Genomic DNA, 25,535 nt, shown 5'->3' with positions numbered 1-25,535 from the left:
CTTCATTTCTCTGTACAACAAATCTTACAACTTGGAAGGAGGAGACTGAAATTTGTACAGAGATTAAATTTCAGATCACAGAATCCCAGAATCCCGAGGGTTGGAAGGGATCTCAAAAGATCATCTAGTGCAACCCCCCTGCAAGAGCAGGGTAACCTAGAGTACATCACACAGGAACTTGTTCAGCCGGGCCTTGAATATCTCCAACATAGGAGACTCCACAACCGCCCTGGGCAACCTGTTCCAGTGCTCTGTCACTCTCACAGTGAAGAAGCTTTTCCTGATGTTCACATGGAACCTCCTATGCTCCAGTTTACACCCATTGCCCCTTGTCCTATCACTGGACATCACTGAGAAAAGCCTAGCTCCATCATCCTGACACTCACCCTTTACATATTTGTAAACATTGATGAGGTCACCCCTCAGTCTCCTCTTCTCCAAGCTAGAGAGACCCAGCTCCCTCAGCCTTTCCTCATAAGGGAGATGCTCCACTCCCTTAATTATCTTAGTTGCCCTGCGCTGGACTCTCTCCAGCAGGTCCCTGTCCTTCTTGAACTGAGGGGCCCAGAACTGGACACAATATTCCAGATGCGGCCTCACCAAGGCTGAGTAGAGGGGGAGGAGAACCTCTCTTGACCTACTAACCACACCCTTTCTAATGCACGCTAGGATGCCATTGGCCTTCTTGGCCACAAGGGCACATTGCTGGCTCATGGTCATCCTCCTATCCACCAGGACCCCCAGGTCCCTTTCCCCTTCACTACTTTCCAGCAGGTCAGCCCCCAACCTGTACTAGTACATGGGGTTGTTCCTCCCCAGATGCAAGACTCTACACTTGCCCTTGTTGAATTTCATCAAGTTATACATATTGACTTAGACTATACTATTGACTAAGGTAAAGTGTAAGGTTAAAAATGTGCATCTAGTCAGTCAGGGAGGATTTTCATTAGTTGTTAATTCCTTTCCATAGCCCTCATTTTTGTTTGTCTGGTAGTTTGAGGGCTTTTTCTGTTGTCCCTACTCATTTAGAAAGTAAGACCTCAATTCCTCTAATACAATCCTCATATTTTGACCACACCCAGTTATTCCTGGCCCACATTGGAGACCAGCATTACAGCTAAAGATTAAGTAATTCTCCTTGTTTGCTAATTCTGTAAGATCCATACTTATAACAAAGGTAAGTGTTTTTTTTTCCACTCGTGTTAGCCTTTGAATATTTTCCATGTCATCTAAAACTCCTAGAGCTACAAGGAAATTAATATCACAAATAGATTAAAAGCCTCAAATAATCTGAGATGTAGGAGAAAAAAAATATACAATTTTTAAATTTTTAATGTTCATTTCCTTCTTTTAGTGCTCCTGCTGAAGGCAAAATCAAATATGCTTTGCAGACTACACAGTTACACCCACATATTCCAGGGACTTAATAAAAATGGTCTTTCTAATTCCTGATTTTAGTGTTATTACAGTATAATCTGTCTTTACTTAATTAATTCAAACAAAAAATCACATTAGTATGGTTTCTTCAGTCTTCAGAGTAGTGTTAAAATTCCTTATATGAGTTCCTTGGGTTTTTTCTAATTTTCCAGATATGGCCTAGCAAAACTGGCACGAACAAGTTGCAAAAGAATGAGGCAAGGTGGGAAGTGCTAGGGGCAGCTAAACTTTCCTGTAGGCAAGCAACATAAAGTTGCCAGGTTATGGAAAGGCTTGTCTCCATGGTAAGTAAGATAGTGGGAAGAAAATGAAGTCTTTCAAAGATTCCATTACATTGACACTATCAGTATCTGCTGCAAATGATAACTGCTCTCTACCACCAAGCTGGATGTCAGTGCCTGCGATTATAAGACAATTCTACTTAGAACAGCCTTTCATCTTTCATTTAATTCACCATTATGTAATGCAGTGGAGTCAATCTACAAAAAATACACGTACAGATGATTACAGTCATAAATATAGATACTAAAAAATACCTAGTCTGACTCTTGCATGAAATGAATTAGAACCAGGTACTTCCACCTTTGTGAAATTACAGCAAATATAGAAACACAACTGCATTGCTTTTTCTTTTCTTTTTTTTTTTTTTTTTTTTCTTTTTTCCTGAAGCCACTGTGGATTCAAAGCTGAAGGCCAAAAACTGAAAAAAATTCTGGAAGCATAAAAAATAGACTCTTCATGTTAAGACTCTTTATAGATTCATCAAAGTAATTTTAAGCACACTACAGCTTGATACCGCAAGCCTAGCAAAGATCAAAGACTACCAGAAACTAGAACATCTCCTACACACTAAAAAAGGACTGTGAATTAAAAATAAAAGTTGCATTAAAGAACTATAAAACTGGAAACAAAGTAATGTTCCACACTGAGCACTAGTGCTACATCAGTACTTGCTGCAGTTTTGCTAGTATAACACCTGTTCTGTTCAGTCTGTGTTTGACAAAGGGGAGATACTTTTCTCCAAGGAAGACCAAGGGGCCTTGGTTTGTAAAAAGGAAGAGAAAGGAAAAATGAAAAAAGAAAGATCTTCCACCTTTTCTGAACTTAAATAGAACTCCTAAAAATGTTCAGTGTTTTTTTTTTCAAGTGGAACTGTTGATCAGGAAAATTGGGATTTCAGGTCTGATCAATGCTATACACTGTCTAAAAGACATCAACAGGCACCAGGCTACATGTTTCATTACTTATTTTTCTTTTAAGAAAAAATACATCAATTAAAATTAATTCTAATTTTAGAATTTAAATTCAAAGTTTACCTATTTTGAAGAAGAGATATGAAAAACTAATAAAAATGCTCAAAGCTCAAGGCTATACCTTTACCACTTAGACAAAGTCTTCTTGTCTTCATAAAAATATGTCTTTTTCACAGCTGTCATGTAAAAAAGACATGATTTTGATCTCTGTTTTTTCAGGAAAAATCATTAAACAGCAGCTGTATGATCCTTAAAAGAGCTCTGCCCTGAGAGTTAAATCACAACTTTCCCTCTTGAGTGTCTGCCCTGAAAAGAGTTAGAAGAGCAAAAGAAGTCTGACCTGCAAAGATCCCAGAGATTCTTCAGTCTCATATGCTAAAAAGCAGCAATGTAACCACCATCACCCTGTGAGATTATCAGCTGACAACTTAATAAAGTAAATCACTTCCAGAGATCTCTGATTAGGGAAATGAGTTCAGTGGAACAACACTGAAGAACTGTGCAGTGTGGAGGAAACTGAAAGTGCATTTTTCATCTATGTCACATTGCACAACATGATGTCAGGATGGGATAGAAAACGGGATAGTGGTATTAGCCCTTAGAAGCAGAGCTTCTGATTCCAGATGTGATGTTACAGGATATTATTGTGTTGCTCTGACAACTCGATATGCATTGTGTTGTTTAAACCTGTCAGCCTGATCAGTTTTCTGACCAAGCACTGCCCTGCCTGACAGAGACATGCCGTTAGTCACACTAATCCTTTATTACTCTGTCCTTGTCTCCTAAGGGAGAAAAAGGTCAAGTTTTAAGAGAATTTAAACAAAGAAATGCTTAATAATTTTCATGCAAACAATTTCTTATACATGTGTCCTGGGTTCTAGAAATGCGATGATTTTAAATTACAAATCCTATGACAAACCTCTTGTTTTCAAGAGCGAGATTCCAAAACACAAGGGAGACTCTTTACCCCTTTTTAAAAATACTTCCTTTTTTTCCTTCAAAACACATCCAAATGTATTATTCCAGCTCACCAATTCTTTGTAATGAATGCTTAATCCAGTTGCAGTACAAGAATAATGAATTATATGCTTCTAATAATTTACAGTTAAGAAGACTGAACTACCTAATATACTCATCTGAGAAAATGAATGCACTGAATGCTGTCCTCCCTTATCCACAGTTTTGTCCCTCCCATGTAAACATTTTTTGAAAAATGATGTTTCCACTGAAAACTGACTTATTTCTATTTGATCGTTGTCTCAGTCTCAATTTACTTGGAGATATGCTTATGTCACGCAGTCAAAATCAGACCTACAACAACCCTGTCTGAACAATGCCTAAGCAAGCAGAAAGTGCTTTTTCAGATTCTGTATTCAGTTCAGCAGATAAATAAAGAAATATCTTGTTCTGGGAACTAAAGCTGCCACAAAAGTTAATCTTCCTTTCTTTTTTGACAAGTTAAACTGAAGCTCACAGTATCACCACTAATTTCCTTTAAAGCAGCTGAGACTAAAGTAATAACCCCTTACTCTCAATCATTACTCAGATCAGACATTTCACTGAGTCAAATATAACTTTTAATAACAATTTACAGGTAAACAATGGGAGTAAAGAGTTTAAAACTGTGTCCTTTTTGAGAGCCATTCATACCCATTAAATAAAGGCCATTACCCCTGTGGTGCTATGTGGAACCAAATTCTTCTGGAAGTGTATTTTGCTGGATTTAATAAAAGAAAACTATCTGAAATAAATAAATAAAAAAATACTAGAATACAAAGGCCAAAAAAAAAAAAAAAGTAAGCTATTGAACATATAGCAAGGTGTAGTTATATATGTACTTCACCTCTATACAAATACTAGAAACTTTACACTTCTGCATTAGATTTAAAGGACTTCTCTAAAAGAAATTATTATGTTATAAGAGGGCAAGTGAAAAATCTATATGTTTTCTACACTGATTGGAGCATGCTTTGCATGCTTCAGTACTTTACACTCTCAAGTAAAACATTCGAGCAAATCTTTGAAAATTTAATTTCTTCCTCTAGCTGCATGCAGGCCAGATAATCTGCTTTGAGTCTACCTGAACCTAATGAAATCTGTAACTTCTGCATTAATGTGAGGAGTTGATTTTTTTTCATGCAGCCAGTGGGAAGAATCAAGGTAGAAATACACAGTCTATTTTAAGCTGTGAAGTAGAGAGTAAGTTGTTTTCTCAGACATTATTCTCAAGTGACTTCCATAGAAGTAGGGTCAATGATATTGATTTGTAAAAAATTCATTTTCAATTACTCATCCCCAGAAATACAAATGTCCAGAAGATACCAGCTGGCATCTGCAGCATCTCCACTGCAGGTTTTCCCGTTAACAGCCGGGGTCAGTAGGCTGCCCCTCTAAAAATAACCAGGGAATTACAAAAACCACCATAGGCCATCTATACATGAGCTGTGGCACCTAGTAAGCTATACATTTCTACAGCAGTAGCCTCTCTACCTTAGACTAGCTAAAAACAACAATAATATCAGGGAACTGTGACAGCTTCCAGCTTTTGCTGAGAAGCTGCAGCAGTCAGGTAACAGCGCCTGTGCTACATCAGCCCTGAGCAGCTGGAGGACGTGGACTGCTGGCTACAGCTGCCTTTCGCCCTGGTCAGATTAGTCTGTCACTGCAGCAGTATCAACAGGGCCCTGCTTTGCTTGCGATGAACTAGTCAGGACTTGTCCTCCTGAATATCATTATGTCTTTTCTCATTTGTAACTGGATAGAATTAATTAAATGCCTGAGTAAGGGCCACTGGAACTTCCTAATGAGATCATGTGTGTATTGGCCTTGCCACAGTCAGCAGAAACAGTTACTAATGGCAGATTTCATCTTCTTTATACATCTACACATTTATTTTTAGAGGCTTGTTTCAGAACCTTGAAAAAGCCCCCACTGTATTAAATCCTAAATTATCTTTTTAATGACAGTGTCTACGTGCAAGGTAATTAACACAGATCCCACAAAAATTATCTTCAACAAAAGTTTTTAATCCTGTGATTGTTGCTCCTTTCCCACTGATACCTAAGATTTGCTTCTTTTTTATGTCAGAAAGTAAACAGCAGTAGGAAACAATAAATGTATCATTCCTTTCACCCAAGAATTCTTGCTTGCCTCTTTAGAAGCATGTTTAAAAATAACACCGTTTCTTCTGACTCATAAAATTGAGTGCCGAGGAGGAACCCCACCATCATCACTGAAACAGAAATAGTAGCTATGCTGCACTTTGGCTTCAGAATATCTCCTACAGCGGATTGTATTATATTAAAACTGCCATAGAGAAGATTAGAAATATCTCAATATGTCACTGCAGTAGCAAAGTTTTAACTAGTTATATCCAAATCTATTCTGGTAATATTCTGTTCACCCCGTGAGTTTCTGCACTGCTATTAAACACTTTCTAATTTCAATTTGGGTGGATGGTGAGCTGGATAGTGCAGCCCCTACAAATAGCTGTAATGTTGACATCTTTCATTTGGATAAATGTTGAGGGGGCTGAAGAATACCTAATGTTTTGCAGCTAGTTCAATGGCCCATCATTTTGATTGAAATATTATATCACATACAAAAAAGTTTAGGGTTTATAAGAGGAATATATAGTACAACTTCAGGAAGCAAACAAACAAACAAAAAAAAACCCCACCAAAAATAAACAAAAAAAACCCACCAAACCCCCTGCCCTGCCCCCTCTCCCCCCAAAAAAAACCAACAATGACAAAACAACCAAACCCCAACAATAACTGCAGAGAAATTCCTTTAGAAAATTATTTGGTTTTCTCTAACTGCAAACACTAACATGAAAGTCCATGCTTGGCTATATTATCCCTTTTATGATCCTGCAGTTTTATTAGTTTTATCATCATCTACTTTAGTAGTATGATAGACAATATTCTTAAACTTTCTGTAAATGGACAAGCAATGCAAATGTTAAGAGAAGACACTTATACATACCATGAACTATGACATTTAAAAAAAAAAAAAAAAAAGGCTTTTTGATTTTACCGATTTTCTTCTAGTGTGATATTCAGGAGGATGAGAAATGTCTCCCTCATTCTGCCTCCATACAGTATTTCTCATCCTATTATTCATTACTGTGCTACTGGTATGTACAGAATTCACTCTCAGTACAACTTTTAATGGATGTGATAACTTTAGCTAGAGGCATCTTGCTCAGCTGTAAATTCCTTGAGATAGTAAATTCCTTCCCAGGTCATCTCTTCCTTGTATTTTCAGCTATTCACAATCTACTGATCTTCTTTCACTGGCATTAATTTAACTTTAAATCAGGAGATATTCAAACTGCATGGAAATACAATGGTATTGCAGTTTGAACTAGAAGGAGAAGCTTCAGTATGACTTACCATGCCTATATGTTCTTTAATTAGATTTTATTCATACAGACACTGCTAAATAGAAACTCTAATTGTAACATTGACTTATGAATCCTTATAAGCAACATAATGAGTAAACTAGGCTGATCTGCAAAACAATCTTGGATGCAATGATCAGCATAATTTTTCCTACGTCCATGTAGAATATTTTCCTTTATTAAAAAAAAAAAAAAAAAAAAAGAGAAGCAGAAGAAGCTGTTACTCAAGATCCCTGGAAAGAAAGATTTAAAATAACTTAAAAAGAACATCTAAAAGATTTATTAGGATGGTAAAATTAAGTGAAAATAAGAAGAGGGCAATGTTTCACTCTAATAAGTATGAAAGAAAGAAAAAAACAAAGATTATTGATTATTCCCCAAAACTAGAGAAAGGAAATGTTTGTAACTGTGATCCAGAACATTACATGAAAGTTATATATTTGCACATTATATTTCAAATACTAGAACTGTGATAGTACAGAAAAAAAGAATCTTTACAGGCTCTTATCAACAGGGATAACTATCTAGTAAAACTCTTCTCAGGGCAATTTTGTAAAAAATAATTAAAAAAATTAACCCGTTTGTCCATCCTAAGGGTAGCAAAAATAATCAAGGATAATTAAGAACTACTGGACTTGAACCTTTCAGAGACGACATCTCAACAGGGAATAAATGTCTCTTTGAAACTAATTTTAGGTGGTGTGGTTTGTTTATTTTCTTTTATTTCACTTTTTGTCTCCTGTTTAACAGAAGTATTTGAATGTGCATTCTTAATTTCACTTTATGTAATAAAATGAAAGATAATTATTTTTCTGTTTTTAATGCAACTGTCCATGCTGCAACATACTTAATGTGATAATTACTGTATGCAATCAACAGGGATAATTTAAGTGCAAACTACTCACACATATCTAATGCAGCTGCTATTTATTTTCCATCAGTTTGTTTGCAAGTTAAAATTAAGTTTGGAATCAAAATTAAGTAATCCTAAAATGCTCTTAAATAAAACATCTGAGTGCTACAAGATACACTTTTGAGTAAGGCAAGGAGAACAGAATTTGAAGTTTGAGTCAAAATAAATGTTTAATTTTGCACCTTATTAATTGTAAGTAATAAGATTTATTTTTGTTTTCATTTTTTCATAGATTGAATAAGAAAAGTTATTTCCAAAATTTTTCTTTTTTTTCTTTTAATCTACTTGCCTCCTGTATGGATTTGAGCTCTTCTAGGAAAAACAGTTGTATAAATAAGATACGCTTTTCATACACAGATCATTAATCTCTACATTTTACTTAGAATCATATTATCATTTAAAACATGCTTTTACAATAATTTAAACCTGTTTCATTTTAACAAACAAATGTAACAGCTAATTTTCAAAGAACTTATCAAACTCAAAAAAAACTCAATACAAGTAAATAGCTAAATAGTAGGGGGGTATAAATAATTTTTTCATCATCTCATGTTTAGTGAAGAAAATGCCACTTCTAAAGAAAATTGATTCTATATTCTGCACCTGTCTATGTAAAAATAGAAGTAATTCAATGAAATAATACTTTTCCATTTTATTCTCACTGTATGCATGTTGGTAATTCATTTTTTTGATAGATGTCATCCCATCGGAACAATAGGATTGTGTTACTGATTTCTGCCAATAAGAGTAGCAGCAAAATATGAAAATAGCTCTCACTTGGAGAATATCAAAGATAAAGTACTGTATGTGAAGAGGGAAAATGGAAAGAGGCTTTAAAAATATTTTCTGTGGCTTTTCAGATGAACTTCTTTTGGAAGAGAAATAGTAAAACCATTTTTAAGACACTGGAATAATAAAACTAGGAGGCACATGGAAGCTCTTTCAGACTAAAAGCTGAATAAGAGAATAACACGAGTGCCAAAGCACTCTGCTGGAGCACATACACCTTTACAGATATCAGATATTCAAAGAAAAAGGGTTTTTTTATTACCTTAATCAGAACCTGAATGTTTCCCATGGCTTTTGATGACTTGAAGTACCAGAAGCTCATCACACAAGTCCCACTTGATTCTTTCCATCTGGAACTCTTCACATGGGCTTTTTCATTTTTCAGGCCTACTGCAGTGGCCTCAAGATATAGGAATTGTCCTGAAATTAAATGATGTATTACTGAAAACTTGTTTTAGACTTTCAGATTAGATTCCAAAACTCAGCAAAGTAAATGCAGAGACATATGAAGCATACTTCAAATATAGGTCCTATACTTGTGAACCTTGATTTAGGGTAAAAATAACCAGATCACGTTCCTTGTGTACTTATTTTATAAGGAATAAACTGGGAGCAGCTAAAAATTTGGATGAGCCTGTGTAGAAGAGTGAGAACACTTCTAGATTTCCTAGTGTCGTGGTTTAAGCCAGTCGGCAAGTCAGCCACGCAGTTTCTACTCTCCTCCCCACCTAGCTTGATTACATGTCCTTTCCCAACAGCATTAGCTGCTACTTTGACAGTACATCATAAAATAGCCACACTGTGGTAAATTTCAGGATGAAATTTCTGAAAGATAACCTTCAAAACAGTGAGTCACACTACACAAAAACTTGTGACACAGGCAAAAAATCTTCATGTATTTGTAAATCATTAGGTGTCCCTAATGATTCGTATTGCCTTTGGTGATCTGTACTTTTAAATGTATGAATATTAACTCACATTTAAATTACACAGTTGGAGAAAACTGCAATAATAGATGCCTGCAGTGAATATTTTCAAGCAGTGTTATGGTCCTTGAGTTTTCCTTTTTTATTTTTAATCAGAAGTATAATAAATTATGCAAGTTTTTAAACTCATTTTTTCCTTTGCACAAAAAACAAGTGTGCAGTTCACATAAACATGTGTAGCATAAATAACACACTTAAATTATAACTGCATATCTACTAAAGTATTAGACAAAAAAAATTTACTTCATTAGAGGCAAAGTTCACTTCCCTAAGTTACAACTGTAGAAGCCCGCCATAATATTATGGGATGAGAAATTTGCTTTTTCCCTGACGTCAAGCATATATTTAACAAGTGTAGTGACATAATCATAATAATTTTTAAAAAAGTAAAAATTAGAAAATGCAGATGAACTTCTATTTTCTACATCTGCTATTTTGTGTATTAAACAAGCCATGGACATAAACACTATGAGATATCATGCCATATTGTTGCATCAATGTCTGTTAGGAAGACATGGTTAGACTGGGTTAAGAGCTGGGCATGTCAATGTTTGTTAATGCCTATTTAATATTAGGCAAATTTGCCCTCGCAGCCCAGAAAGCCAACTGTATCCTGGGCTGCATCAAAAGGAGCGTGACCAGGAGGTTGAAGGAGGTGATCCTGCCCCTCTACTCTGCTCTCATGAGACCTCACTTGGAGTATTGTGTGCAGTTCTGGTGTCCTCAACATAAAAAGGACATGGAACTGTTGGAACGAGTCCAGAGGAGGGCCACGAGGATGATCAAGGGACTGGAGCACCTCCCGTATGAAGACAGGCTGAGAAAGTTGAGGCTGTTCAGTCTGGAGAAGGGAAGGCTGCGTGAAGACCTCATAGCAGCCTTCCATTATATGAGGGGTGTCTACAAGGATGCTGGAGAAAGACTCTTCACTAAGGACTGTGGTGATAGGACAAGGGGCAATGGGTTAAAACTTAAAACAGGGAAGTTTAGATTGGATATAAGAAAGAAGTTCTTTACTGTGAGGGTGGTGGGGCACTGGAATAGGTTGCCCAGGGAAGTTGTGAGTGCTCCATCCCTGGTGGTGCTCAGGGCCAGGTTGGACAGAGCCTTGGGTGGCATGGTTTAGTGTGGGGTGTCCCTGCCCATGGCAGGAAGTTTGGAACTAGATGATCTTAAGGTCCTTTCCAACCCTAACTATTCTATGATTCTATAAATGACTTTTGTTGGAAACCAAGCCAATCCAGACCAAAGCGACCCAACCCAAAAAACTTTCACAGTCATCTTTGAAAAGAAACTTGACTGATTAAGGTGACAAACAAGAGACCCTCTGGAAAGCCCTTTGACCTGAAGACTGTGACTAGCACTGTGGGACAGTGGACTGATCACAGCTAGTCAAGCTTGGCTAGGAGAATAAAAGAACAAACAGCTTAATTCCAAACAGAATGATGCAATTCTAGTCATAAGCAAATTTTCAACATTTTAATGTTGAAAACAGAGGTGCTAATAGGGGAGTTAGAGTTAAGTGAGTGTTTCATCCAAGGTCAAAATCTGTGGCTTTGGAAGTGCTGAAATTTGTCATTGTAAAAGGACCAGTCACTGAATACTGCAGTATTCTCCACCATATATGACAAAATTTTAATAGCTAAGCTGAATTTTGTTTTGGTTCTCTCATGATGAACACAATTATTAAGTGCTACCAGTTCTAAGAATATGACCACATACCAACTTCACTGTTAAAAAACTGACCACATGAAAACTGTGAAAAGTGAAATTAATTCTAAATATACTTATTTGAGAATACAATTTCAAGACTATAAAACAGCTCTTCAGGAAGAAATGGAGAATTTGACGTGTGTGATTACTCACCACAACAATAACACTTTACTTTCAGATTATAGGGTAGATTTCTATATTTGAGAATTAGATCAACAGTAAGTTTATTCATATATGGGATATAACATACAACATACAATTATAAGTTGTATGTTATAACAACTACTAAGGGATTCAACATACATAGCACAAGGATAGATAAATCTGTGTTCTAACAGAACTGGCTATTTTAAAAGCCAAATGAAAGAGAGGGAAACATGGGAAAGCAGTTCTTTTGTACTGCATTTTACTTTGAGATCAGTGAAATGCAACCCAACTGGACTGTTTCAAAATTTAAAAATATATGAACACCTAGTCTTTGTGATTATTTTTCCCCTTTTCACCCTCAGCCACCTTGGCAAGCTTTCACTAGCCTCTGAGTTTCTACATATCTTCAAGTAAACTTTGTTTTTATTTGGTTTTGTCCTTCAGCATTTAACATTCAACAACTACCAAATACAAATCACACACCTTTGTGCAACTCTGCTCTGGACTATTTTAATTTAAGATCAATTCTGAGCTATGGGACTTTCAAAGACATGAACGCATGGAGCTTGCAGAAAAAAAGATAACTGGGTGCTTTGGCTAAAACAAAGCAGAAGCAGCACTACCACTAGCAAAGAAGGTTTATTTATTTAAATTTATTTACTTAAAATTACCTAAAATTAGACTATGATTAGTCACTATGAGTAACTTAAAGCTTCCTGTTAACGAGTTCAAGCTCTGGAGGAGCAGGACCCAGTAAATCTCACAGCTGAGCTAACTCACCTTTTCAAGCTGCAGTTGGGCCAAATACCTCTCTCCTGGCAAGTAACAAATTATGTTGCTTGAGTCATACAGCAACACTTAAAGGAGAAACAACTGAGAATCAGATTTTCCTAACTCAAAATCATTTTACAATAGTAATTGATATTTTGATATTGTTGCACACCTATTTCATTAAAAATGACACTGTGATTAGACATGTCAGAATCCCTCTGCTGCCTGTGAAGGGCAGTATGAGGAGCTCCAAGATGACAATTACATCTTGTTTGCGAATTGACAGCATACCGGTTCTATTTCCAAACGTATGGTCCCTGGGAGGTCTAAGATTTTGAGACGAGCCGACACCTAGTACCCAGTTAAAACTGTCTGCCAGGGAATTCTGCCAGCCACATCTGCCGTTCTCAAAGGTGCAGGAAGTTCCACATTCACTCTCATCTGTATTATCCCCACAGTTATCTTCAAAATCACAGCTTTGTTCTGGTCTGTAACACTTGCCGTTATGACATTGCAAATAGCCATGTGAGCAGGAGCCTGAAAAGAGAAGAATGAGGGTATCCTGGTGAATCACACTGCCATGCATCCCAGCAAGGTTACTGGAAGGTTACATCTCTGAGTGTTTGATATTTACGAGGAGGAGGGTGGTCCAGAGCAATTTTAATAAAAGCCTTTGGTTCCCCTGAAGTGCCAATCCATTATCAGTTTATTTCTTTTGTATTTTGTCAAGACATTGCCTAAATAAATGGCTGCTTCTCTTGTAAAGCCTCTGAGGGCAAGTTCCAGCCAAGCATTCCTTCACTAACAAAGCTTTCTAGTCTGACTTAATTGCTGACATTCTCCTTTCATGTTGTAAGATTAAACCATTTCATTTTTGCTGCAAAGTTGAGCTTAGTTTAGCAGCCCCAATTTGGAAGAAAAAGAGAAAAAGCTTTCCTATTTTCACTGCAGAGGTTTGTCTTTTAATGGATTTTTTTTTTTTAAATGAGTTCAGTGGGTTGACGCTGTCCTTTCTGTGCAGTATTCCTGGCATTATTGAGGGCTAATTCTTCTATTGTACAGAGTAAAAGTTGTACAACTCATTTTACAGGATCCATTTCCAAGCTTCACATTTTCATTTCAGATCAGTTTCTGCAGGGCTCTGGATAAAAAGCAGCCCCTTCAGTACAGTCTTTAATCAGGAAGGGAGACACAAAATTTTGAAATGAACCCTCCCTATTTCTTTCTGCCATCCTGCTCTGCCAGAAATAAATGCACAAGCATAATTTTATTTAAAAATAGGAGTATTACTGTATTAGTTCATCAGGCATAAAATTAAAATATACAGATGCATGAAAGTCGTACAAGTATGGGAACAATCTGAGTTAATTAATACTGAAAACCACATCCTACTAAAACAATTTCCCATTATCGCTACCTTAGAGGACCTGACAGAACTAAATGAAATTCACATAAGTCTGGGTTTTATTAAAGGGTCAGAATAACTGATTTATTAACAAAAAGAAAATAAGAGATGGAGTAGTCAATTGGTGTGTTGGCAACCTCCATCCCTAGGACTTTGTTATGCCAGACGCTAAATTACAAATGCCTCAAACTAAGTGAAAAAACATTGCCACACCCGTTTGCTGTAAGCTTTGGTTAAAAGTGAAAACAAGCCTTGAATCACTATATGTTAGCAAAAGAAAACAAGTACTAACCCCTCTTTGCAGTCCATGCTTGGAAATAATTTTCTTTACTGTTCATCATGATCAAAAATTACAATAACTGTTGCATTTTGAGATCCTTTTGTAAACAGAAGCATTGCTTCCAATTTCAGGTTGGTAAAAAAGTGGAGTTGAAAAGTGGAAGTCTTTGTTTTTTGAGAAAAAAAACAAACAAAAACCAAACAAACAAAAAAACCCACCACCCCACCATCTTGAATCCTGGCATGAATGAATCTTTTCAAGCATGTGTAATGAATGATATTACACTGTCTAACTTAGTCTGTGACGTGACTTGTTTCAGGATGTACTTCCATAGTATGTTTTCTCTTTGAATGACATATTTCTAAGACTTTATAACCATAAAAACTAAACCAAAAAGAAACAAAATTGAACAAAACCCCCAACCCTATAAGAAAAGGGATGTTTTTTAGCTCTCATCATTTCCTTCCTACTTTATCTCAATTATAACATTCCAAACATGCTGTTGTATAGATGCATGTGGGTATAATACGAATATTTAACTGAGATGAACTTCTCCTTAGCAAGGTTCAGTAACTTCCTCCAAGCAGTGTTTCTTAAAGATTATTAACAGGCAGACTTTTAGCCTTGTGTGGTATCTGCACCAGCACATTAGGCTGCAATGGACCCAAAGGAGTTCCTAGCATCTTTCAGATCAATAATCTCTGAATTGAGGAAGATTTATACAACAGAGGAAAACAGCTGCACGATTCAATTACCCCCTTGTTCTATATACCCTGAGCAAAAAACCCCCAGATTTCACATTTACATTTGCATTTTTAAACATATAGTTGTATGACCAAGATTAATCACTTATTTTATAAAGGTATATCTCTTAAACATATTTTGAAAAAAAAAAAAAATGTACTTGCAACCATCAAGAAAAAATAATTTTAGTAGCAGAGCTGAAATATGGTTTCTCTTCTAGATCAGTGAGCTTTGAAAAGTAATAAAGATAACATAGTATATAGATTGCAGCATTGAGGCAGAAGAACAATAAATTGCAGAAAATATTCATATTAAGAAATAACATCTGTGTTATTCATGTGAACTTATCATATCATGAATGATAAGAATGGTTATGCTTTCAAAGAAGTAATTCCAGAAGGGAAAAAAGTTATTCTTTAATCTTTGAAACCATAACCCATGTCACAACAGGACTTTTCTATAAAGTAACTAAACCTCATATCACTATATATCATAGCATTAACTATTGCTTGTTTAATTCCTTTCTGAAAATAAATGAATATAAAATGTTGAATCCTCTGAAATCTAGTAACTCCATTAATGGATGATAAGATAAAGCACAAACACTCTTTTATTTATTCTTTTCTCCCACTTTAGCAGATGGAGATATCTGAGAAGGACTTGATTTCTTCCACTATGACTTAAAAGGTCTTAAGATATTCAGATGATCTTCCTAAGTCTCTTTTCAGAAATACCTTATACTTGAAGTATTTTTTTGTCACTCTAATTTTTTATCAGTTCACAATATTTAGTTTGCCTTTCATTTCAGGATGAGAATCCCTCATCCTTCCCTTTATGAAGGCAACAGCTAATTTTAATACAGTTATTTAAAATACCACTTATTACTTTTCCATTAAAATCCATTACAAGTTCTCACTAGGTGTTTGGACTTATCTCTGAGTAGGCAATATTTTCATTTTCACTCAATGAAATCTAATTATGTCATATTTGCTTAGACTAGCCATGAAAGACTCCTAAATGAAATAGCTGATAACACACTTACATTGTGTGAACCAAATGGAGTTCAATTAATGTAATTTATAAGAGACAAACTTAAGAAATGCTTGATCATGGTCTGCAATTACCTGTAGGAAGACAAACACTGATAGCAGAAAGCTCTCATTTAGTAGAAAACCCCCCAACACTACATGCTGGAAAACTTAGGTTTGTGAAGTTCAAATTAAAATAAAATGATTGAGTATTTAACCAGTGAAAAAATAACAAGATAACAGACAATGGCAAATTCTCTGTTAGTTAAAAGCTTTCAATAAAGCAATTATTTTTTTTTTCTCTCCTAAGAGATATGCTTTAGTTTAACTTCAAATTATTTGATAAATCAAAGAAAACTCTACACAAAAACCCAGTTAGTGTTATAGAGGATGCTAAATTACATAATAGTAGTAGTACATTTTAGCTTTAAGAAATTAAACTGCAGTTGCAGGCCTTAATTTGCTCATATAATTCTGAGAATTTATAACAGATAAACGTTTATATATGCCTATAGTAGTTATAAAATAGAGATGAAAATCTCAAATTTCTCATTCAGATCCAAATCTTCCTGAAGTTGGTTCTTTAAATTAATCTTTGCTTATAGGAAATAAATTAAGTATGGTAATTAAACTGATAAAGATGAATAAGATCAGAATTTATAGAAAATTTCAAATATATCATTGTATGTAAGATTATACTACTTATGACTGCTCATAATTCATAATTCAAAATTCATAAGCATTTAGCACTTAATTCTCATAACTTAAACTTGTTTCTTTTTCAGTTCTTATTTTATATCAGCATTGTGAGAAAGATAATGTTTTAGAATGACAGGAAACAGATTAGCAATAAGTACTTTCCAAAAGTTGTTAAGCTAGTGGTTTTTAACCTTATTATATTTAATGGTATTTAATGTTGGAAAATATCGTCTCTGTTTTCCAAATCTATATCCAACCAAATGAATGGGATAGTTTACAATTATCAGAAATATCATCAATAGACTCCTAAAGATCTGTTTCAAAATATTTTTAAAGGTCTTATTTACATTCACATCGCTGGAAGCATATCTGTTCCTAAATCAAACCTAGAGCTCCTGTAGAACCATGATTTGGTATAGAGGCCAGAGTGATTTATCAGCAGGCTAAGAGTTTGACATCCCAGGGATAGGGGCTCTCCAGATAATTTAGTTCTCTGAGGCTTTTCCTACAACAGTTACTCCGTTATCATTCTTGCTCTGAGTTGACATTACTGCAAGACTGAATTGTGTGTGTCCTTAATAAAAAAAAAAAAAATTGTTAACAAGAGCATCTTTCCTCTAATATCTCACCAGTGTTACCCAAGGACAGAGTAAAGTGCGCTCATCACAGTTGATGATGCATAGTAATAATGACTTGTCAGCACAGGCATGTGAAAAATGCATCTCATTTCAAAAGCAAAGCTTTGGATATTCCAAGAATTTCTAAAGATTTTCAGGAGTTGAAGCTCTGGAAAAAAGACTTAAAAACTGCTACACATTATCAGCTCCCTCTTTGTAAATAGTCTGGCTTTTTCTACAATTGAGTGCAAACACTTGCGGTTTTTGTTTTGCAAGCCTCTCAAGTACCTTGACATATTAATTTGCATTCTGTGCAACAGAAAGTTTAAAAAACAACAGCTTGAGTTCATTTGCAAAAGGGACTGAGAAGAAACTATTAACCTTTTAAGTTTCTCCCATGACAATGGGCTGATGAAGGCTTTCTAACCACCAAAACCTCCCCAGTTTATTTCTTACCGTGTCCATTTCCACATATAAACACAAAAGAATTCCTGTCCAGTAAGCAGCCTCAGTAATATTAATCCTTAGAACCATTAAGAATCAAAAAGATAAATAACAAAGAAGCTTGTCACTGTTCAAGATTATTGTCTCTATCCATTCCAGAGCACTGAAGCATCATCTTTGTTCTGTTTGATGGCACTTTATTTTTTCTCATTATAAAAGTATGATAGTTTGTCAGTCACTCAATACACTTTAAGATGTATCCAATCTGTGACACATGCAATGTGCCCTAACATTGTGCTTTGCTGTATTTAAGGTTAACAGAAATTCTCAAGGATAAGGGGAGCTGAAGGCAAGACAGACACTAAGTGCCTCTTCATACAGAGATTATTGTCACTATACTACAGGCAAGGCAAAGGAAGTCTAAAAACAATATTGTAAAGAATAAAAGCTTCAGTCTCAAGTGCATTCACTCAAAAGAAATAAAAACCAGGTTTTTACTAGAGATAGTTTTACCAGGTATTTTTAACTCTTCCACTATTGCAGTACTGGTATATAAATGCTGCCAGAAATGGTGCATACTTCCCCAAGTTGCTCAAGCAATTCTATGCTTATTATAGTCTACAAAACATGCTAGAAGATCAGCTTAAAAGGAAATTTTCAATTAATCTCTTCAGATGGGAAATCCCCATGGTGACTAACAAGAGAGCTAGGTCTGGATGCATTGACAGATGCTCCTTCCATTGTAATAGCATTAAGATTGCTTTGTTCCTCTCCAGAAAACTGAAATGATGCAATATGCATTAGAATGATTATTCCAGTGCTAACCAGATGGTTTAAGTCTCCAACATAAATATATGAACAGACAAGGAAAACTGTTGTAACAGGATACTGATAATAGGAACACGGATATATCAATGCCTACACACAATCTTCCTTTTCCAAAGTCAAGTTAAAATTTAGAACCTATCTTCTTGAGGGTGGACAAAGAAATTCTAAGACAAAAAGGAATCCACATCTATTTTTTCATCAAAGCTTTTCCAGAAATAATAGTACTCACCGTGTATGTCTACTACAGTGAAAAAGATCAAATACTAACCACCCTGAAAAGCCTAAATAACACACCTGAGTTTACTCTTAGGAAATATAATGAAATGGATAAAAAAAAAAAAATTCATTTGCTATGCTCTGGCTCAAAAAACTAAACATAAATTTTCAATCACTGAGCTCTTTAGCAAAGACACAGAAAGAAGAAATGTTCCTTATGTATAAAATCCACAATCCTAAAAATACGTCAAACATTTACTTTTTTTTTTCCTTCTTTCTCTTATTTGTAACTTTCAGTAATAGTATGCATTTTTAGGTCAAAATGTTTAAAGTCAGTCTTGCATCTCCAGCTTCCTCCACCACATACAATCCTTGTGCCATGTAAGAATATCTTGGTGCAGCAGATCTGGACAGAAATCAGTTAAGCTGCCTTCTGAAGATCTCTCGGCTTGACTGCAAGTTGTAGCATGCCCCAGAATTACAATTCAACAGCTCAACTGAAACGCATTTTATAACCATACAGTGACACCTCCCCTGAGCAGCTAAATATTATGATGCTTTTGCAAAACCTGGACTGTTGCGTTACTGATGACATCAGTATCTTAGAGCCCAAAGTGGTTTAGTTGTGACCTCCAGTTTAATGGTCCGATTGCTGTCTGAATGTCTGAAGGGTGGGAGAAGGTTTGGCATTTACAGTTCCTGGTGCGTAGTGAAGACTGCTCAGTTGTTTCATTGCCTGGATTTCCAAAGGGAGAAAAATCTACAGACTGAATCTAGAAGTCAGCTAGAAATAAAGCAGAAACTCATAAATCAGAGCAGTCTGAGCATGAGAAATGGAGTGTACAAATTCTGAATAGCTGAGGTATGTCAGAGGTTAATTTCTATTAAGAGACCAAAGGAAAGCTGTGTAAATAAGGAGCTAAAAGCATCTGATGATGTTATAACTCAGGCTGAAGGAGGAGAGATCTTCACTAGTTGCACTGGAATATATGTTCTTTTCACATTCTCCATCACAATCCAAGTGGTTGCCAAAGCATAGTGGAAGGCTGAGCTGCAGAACGGTGACAACTGCCCTTTGTACAGTTTGCCAGAGCAGCCTGACCAGAATACTCTGTAAATATGGCAGGTGGAAAATTCTTCCCTCATATCCCACCCAAAGCCTGGGCAACCAGCTCTCATTTATAGTCACAGCATTGACTCTGAAACCACAGGGTAGGAGGTCAGATCAGGTTTAACATAGGTAAGAGAAGACAGTGGGTATGGAGGCCCAGAACTTGAGAAATGCTGGTTCCACAGCTGGCATAATAACACAAAATACTTTTGGAATCCCCCTCTGGCAAATAAAGGTATGAAAAAAGACATGGCTTATGCAGTAAAAGAGCAAAATAGTCACTGAGAAATTATATTATATGTCCACAAGACCTCAGGAACCAGTATTTTCTTTGACAAATTAGACACTATGAGGTGGTCCAGGAATGGTTTAAGTTGATGTAAGACTGTTCACTATTCAAAGGGAAATATAACAAGCTATGTATATCTATTGTCAGTTGGGCATCTCTACTACTTATAGATTTCAATATATTCCCTTAAATCATTATTAATATCCAATAATACAAATATAAATTACAAAGGAAACTGCTCTGGAGTATTCTCAATTATGTACAAATGGGATGGAAGTGTTAAAGACCTGCAAGAAACACAATTTGCACAGAATTTCTATTAAAAATTACAGCATTTGAACACAGCTGTGTTTAAAGTCTTCAGCAATACTTGGGTAAGAGTCAGGTGTAGGAGAAACTAAAAAAAATCCAAAACAGATGAAAATGAATCTCATGACCCCTATGAATTCTTCATATCTCTCATTCCTCAGAAGGAATAAATACAGTAATCCTGAAACTTACCATATTATATTACAAAACTTTCTACCTATATTAGAATGCTACAGTGAGCTGAAGGGGATGTGATGATTAAAAGATTTTATTGATGTCTTAAACAGCCTTCCACACACCTTTGATCCTCCACTAGAATAGTCAGTGGGAAAATGAAAAAATGAATTATGCTTGATGGAAGAGAAAGATACCAACAAAATCTGTAATCACTCAGTATCCCAAAGAAACATAGCTTCTAATATGTTCAGCTTTTCTCTTTCCTCTGTTTTACAGTCATATTTGTTCTCAATGAAAGAAAGATGAAAAATATACCTATAAAGTCAATATGCGTGGTTTGAGGTGTGATTCTGCAAGTAACAACAACTGCATTTGGAACCTCTATGTTCTAATGTTATACTGTTAACATCTCCTAACATGAGTAAGTAGTTCTGTTCCTTATTTTTTTAGCTAGTATGAATAAGACAAATGTATGTTTTATCATTTAATGTTCATCCAATCCAGCACAATCGTTTATTCCGCAAAGCAATATTTTTATTCACTGTACCTCAATTCAGTATGTGTTCATGTTGAACAGCAGTCTTTGAGGTAAGCAAATAGTAGCACATAGGTTAAGCAAGTGATTGAACAAGGAAACAGCAGGAAAGTTTGTGGTTGAAAAGAGGAACCTAATTAAATTGTTTTATCCCACTTCATAAGAACCTGGGGTTCAAAAAAAATTGCTCAAATCACTAGGTCTAGTTTCCTTTTATGAAAGGCTGAAGCAATTCATCTACTTTCAATATAATCAGTAACTTTCTCTATTGCTTTTACTTAAAGGCTATATTTGGTTTTCAGATAAGGAGCCTGCTTAGCATCTACCCTCTATTTATTCATGACCAGTTCAAGTACATTTATTTGTATGTAAGCTCTACAAATCAGCTTTCCTGATCATGGAAAGGAAATTAAGGGAAATGCCAAAGAAAGTACAAACAAATCTGAAACCCAAACCCCAGTGCTACTCAAAAATCTCATATTTACCTGTCCCAAGCTTTCATCTGAAAGTCTAATGGAAGCTGAATACTTTCTTACACCAATGTTCTGAAGCCTATCTACACAACACTAGACAGCTTCAAAATACAGAAAATTAACTTTATATACATGCCGTGATAAAATCATGAGAAAGACTTTTCCTGTGACATTTTGGCTTTGTGACAAATTAGGTCTTACTAATTTCAAACTGAGCACCCAAATTCAAGATTTTATTTATTTATTTTTAGAATATTTCTATAAGTCTTTTCAAGTTCATGAATCAGCACATCATGTTTTGCATGCACTAGAATACTGGATACTGGCCTTGCTAACCAAGCTCTCAGATGAGAAATTTCAGCTCTTAGAACCCTTTATCTCCACTAAGAGTCAAACCTTATCTCAAAACTCAGAGTCTCAAACATGGGTTATTCTTCAGGGACAGAACAAAAAAATTGTGGTGAGGCAACCTTACTACTTTAGCTTCATGACTGGAATAGCTTTTTGACCAATGTATAGCATCTACTTATAAGACATCCTCTTGGTTGCATCTGTACATCTTTTAAGAGCCGCTAAACAAAATCACATAATCATCCTTCACAGAAATTGATTCCAAAGGGAGTAAGTTGTAAGATGTATATGAATCCATCTCTGTCGCTGTCTGGCACAACAGGCCAGCAATAGCTTTGCTATAGAAAGGATATTTTCCTCCTTGTATGAAGAGAGAGAGACAAGATTTTTGCTTGAGATAGTATTTATCAAGGATTTGTTATCCTATTATAAAACCAACCAACCAAACAAACACAAAAAAACCCAATAAAGTTCCTTTCTTGGATAGTGAATCTTTATTTGCTGTGTCAGCCACTGTTTATTCCTGATCACTAGACAAAGTAAATTGTTATTTATCACCCTAATTAGCTTTTACATATCCCACTAAAACATTTGTGTTAAGAACTATAAATAAGAGATAAGTAAGCTTAAAATCTTATGATAAAAATCATGCTTGATTTTATCATCACGGAATAATTATAACTTGCTATTGATACTGTCTCTTGAAAGAGGAACAGTGTATCTGTTACACATTTTCTCAGTAGGTAAACTCTTTAGAACAGATGTTCTGCACGCACAAAGCCTTTAGGTGTATGTCGGTTTTCTTGCAGAAGCACGAAAAATGTCCAAATATTTTGAATATATAATAATATATTTTGAATATATAATCACAAGAAGAGATATTTCAGCCATGTTTTCCAAGTTTATGGTCTCAAACCATTTGAGAATTAGAAGTCAGTATATGCTCTATCTAAGGAAGCCCAAGTGATCGTAGACATATATATGCAGGGAGAAAGCAAAAGTATGTGCTCCATTAAGAGGGGCAGAGTAGATATAACTCCTGATCTGGTGGACATGCTGTTTTCCTTTTAGCCTCATGAAACACACAGTTAATTTTCACTCAAGAATTAGCTACTAAATAGCCACAAATAATTTCTGTTGATGAATACTGCATTTCTCATTTAAAAAATTCAAATAGAAATTTGCTATATGTGAAACTATTCAGTCAAATTTAGACATAAAGAGTTGTTCTAGATAACTATTTGCTTTGCACCTTTCATCTAAAACTGAACACTAACATTTTAAAGATTTTTTTTCTCCACCCTGTCACTCTGTTGTCCTTCCCCATACAATCACATATGTTTTTCCATTAAGATCTTCAGTACACATGAAAATAAAACTAACACAATTAAACTTTTTTAATTAGCTAGTTAATTATGTGATGTATGCCTAGTAATAGCAATTATGAGTCTCAAAATACTTCAGTTGAATAACCTGGATTGATTAACACTGTAAGTCAGAAACTAATATTTCAATCATTTCTGTTGGTCCTTATTCTATGATCATTTATCATGGTATAAAATTAATGTTTCAGCTTCCAGTTCCATTCAGTTCTCTAATTAGATATTACATATTTAGCTTGGAAATATGCTATTAGAACTCTTCAGAAAACTAGGACTACTTTTCCAAAAAAAATACCAAACAAACCTACATTGACATTCTGGGTCTTATTCACTGCATTTGGTATCAATAATTTTCTTCCAATGTAACACCTGCTCTTATCACACCATCCCCAAATTCATAGGTTGATTTTGTAGAAAATAATTTCTCAAGTCAGATTTCATCATGCTAGTAAAAGGATTTTTAAAATCACATCTTTCAATGCTTGTGCATTCTCCATCTAGTTACACAAAGTGCTCCAGATAATGTTCATCAGCATATGTGCTCATAAACTATATCGTTCTACAAATATAAGCACACATTCAACTATTGGAAAGATTGGGGGGGGGGGGGGTGTGGGTGGGGAAACAACCAAATAAACATCAAACTATAGAATTTGAATGGTAGAATTATGGAAACTATTTCATCTGTTTGGAAAATAATACAGGTTTTTCTTACAATCCCATATAATTGTAAATAGCTCTGTAAAAAAATAGATGAAAAATAAAACTGGAAAATATCACATCCTGCACAACTGCAAAGACGTCTGTTAGAAGACAGACGTTTGATTGTTGTGCTAGCAGCAGATCTTGTAACATAGTTCAGCCTTATGGAATGATATTTACTACAAATATTAGTTTGGAAATCTTTGTGTTAAACAAGGCACATTCTAGTCTTTGACAAAATACGTAAAATATATTTACATATCCTCAAGCTGAGCTGTAATATCAAAGTAAAGATGTCATATATAAAACTCTATGCAGCAAATTTTTATCAAGATAAAAATCTTCTACTATTTGCCCATAAAAAAACAGCAGTGCTGGATAAAACACACAGAATATTGAAGTCTATCATTAGTTTAATTACATTAAAGTCCTTAAAAAAAAAAAAAAATCTTCAAACTAAACACAGACCAAACAGGAAAACGTAATTGAAGGCCTTCTCCCATAACAGCTTTGAATTATTTCTAATATCTTAATTTCTAGTATTTTGAAAGCAATATTCTGACCTCTAAAATTGTCCTCTGAAGCTAACCTGGTATCAGGCATCTTCTGTGAAACTTTTGCACAATAACACTGGAAGCATTAGTTTCTATAGTATTATCTGTCAGAAACCATTCAGTGTGAGTCTGCCTTAAACGTAAATTAGCATCTCTGTAATGTCTCAGTCTTGAATACCTGCAGTATCCAGGTGTGCAATAGTTTTACTTTTTTTATTGCATGCAGTTCCATGTGTAAAAGTGGCAATGATCTGGTCTGAGTAGACAATAAAAAGAGAGACTGAGGGCCTGAGGTGACACCTTGTGAAAGTAAATGAAAGAAGCAAGAGGACTTCAAAGGCAGAAGATTTAGAATAGAAGAATCATCTAATTAATATAAAATCTCTTCTCTCTAAGGTGGATGTGAAAGGGAAATTATGATAGAGCCATGCAGAGTGATTGCAGCCACTGAACATGGCCAGAAGCAGACATCATAGGGAAAGGACATCATGAACCGCCATCCCACAAGTGCTTAGTCTACAGTTAAAGAAGTATGTGTCACATCCTGTAGATGAGATACTGCACTAATATTATGGGAAACGTTCCCAATCTTCCAGCATTTGAGGCTGTCAACCTAACTGCTCATCACATGACAGTCATTTCTGTTTAAGGTAGCAACAAGGCAACTCACAAAGCATTTCTAACAAAGCAAATCTAAACCAATCTAGGAAAAGAAAGAGATCTGTAAGAGATTATGAAAATAAAATTATGTCAAAAAGAGTCCTGAAATAAAAACTTAGCATACAGCTCACAAAGAGAAATATACCTGCATGTTTGCACATAGGCAACCTAAGTATCTAAGCGGTTACTAAAACTGATCGGGATCTGTTTCTACTTCAAACAGTGATCACATAATGCTAAAATAGAAACCTAGAGTTTTATTTGGTTGCCCATACACATAGCATTTCAAAAGGTGTAAAATATCATTCCTTGTTACC

The 25,535-nt window shown here is 35.3% G+C and overlaps 1 protein-coding gene across 1 annotated transcript in view; it reads right to left on the bottom strand.

Moving 5' to 3' along the window:
* Positions 1–25,535, bottom strand: part of MALRD1 (MAM and LDL receptor class A domain containing 1) — a gene marked incomplete at both ends in the record, with an annotated part of 263,139 nt that overhangs the window by 108,280 nt on the left and 129,324 nt on the right. The window contains 2 exons of the mRNA XM_080609618.1: positions 9,060–9,217; positions 12,706–12,951. Of these exons, the coding sequence (XP_080465744.1) occupies positions 9,060–9,217; positions 12,706–12,951 (404 nt within the window). The remainder of the gene's footprint in view (positions 1–9,059; positions 9,218–12,705; positions 12,952–25,535) is intronic.

The sequence above is a fragment of the Psittacula echo genome (assembly GCF_963264785.1).
Source record: "Psittacula echo genome assembly, chromosome: 2".
NCBI classification, from domain to species: Eukaryota; Metazoa; Chordata; class Aves; order Psittaciformes; family Psittacidae; genus Psittacula; species Psittacula echo.
The sequence above is the reverse complement of the archived record's forward strand: the minus strand, read 5'-3'. Positions and strand labels throughout refer to the sequence as shown.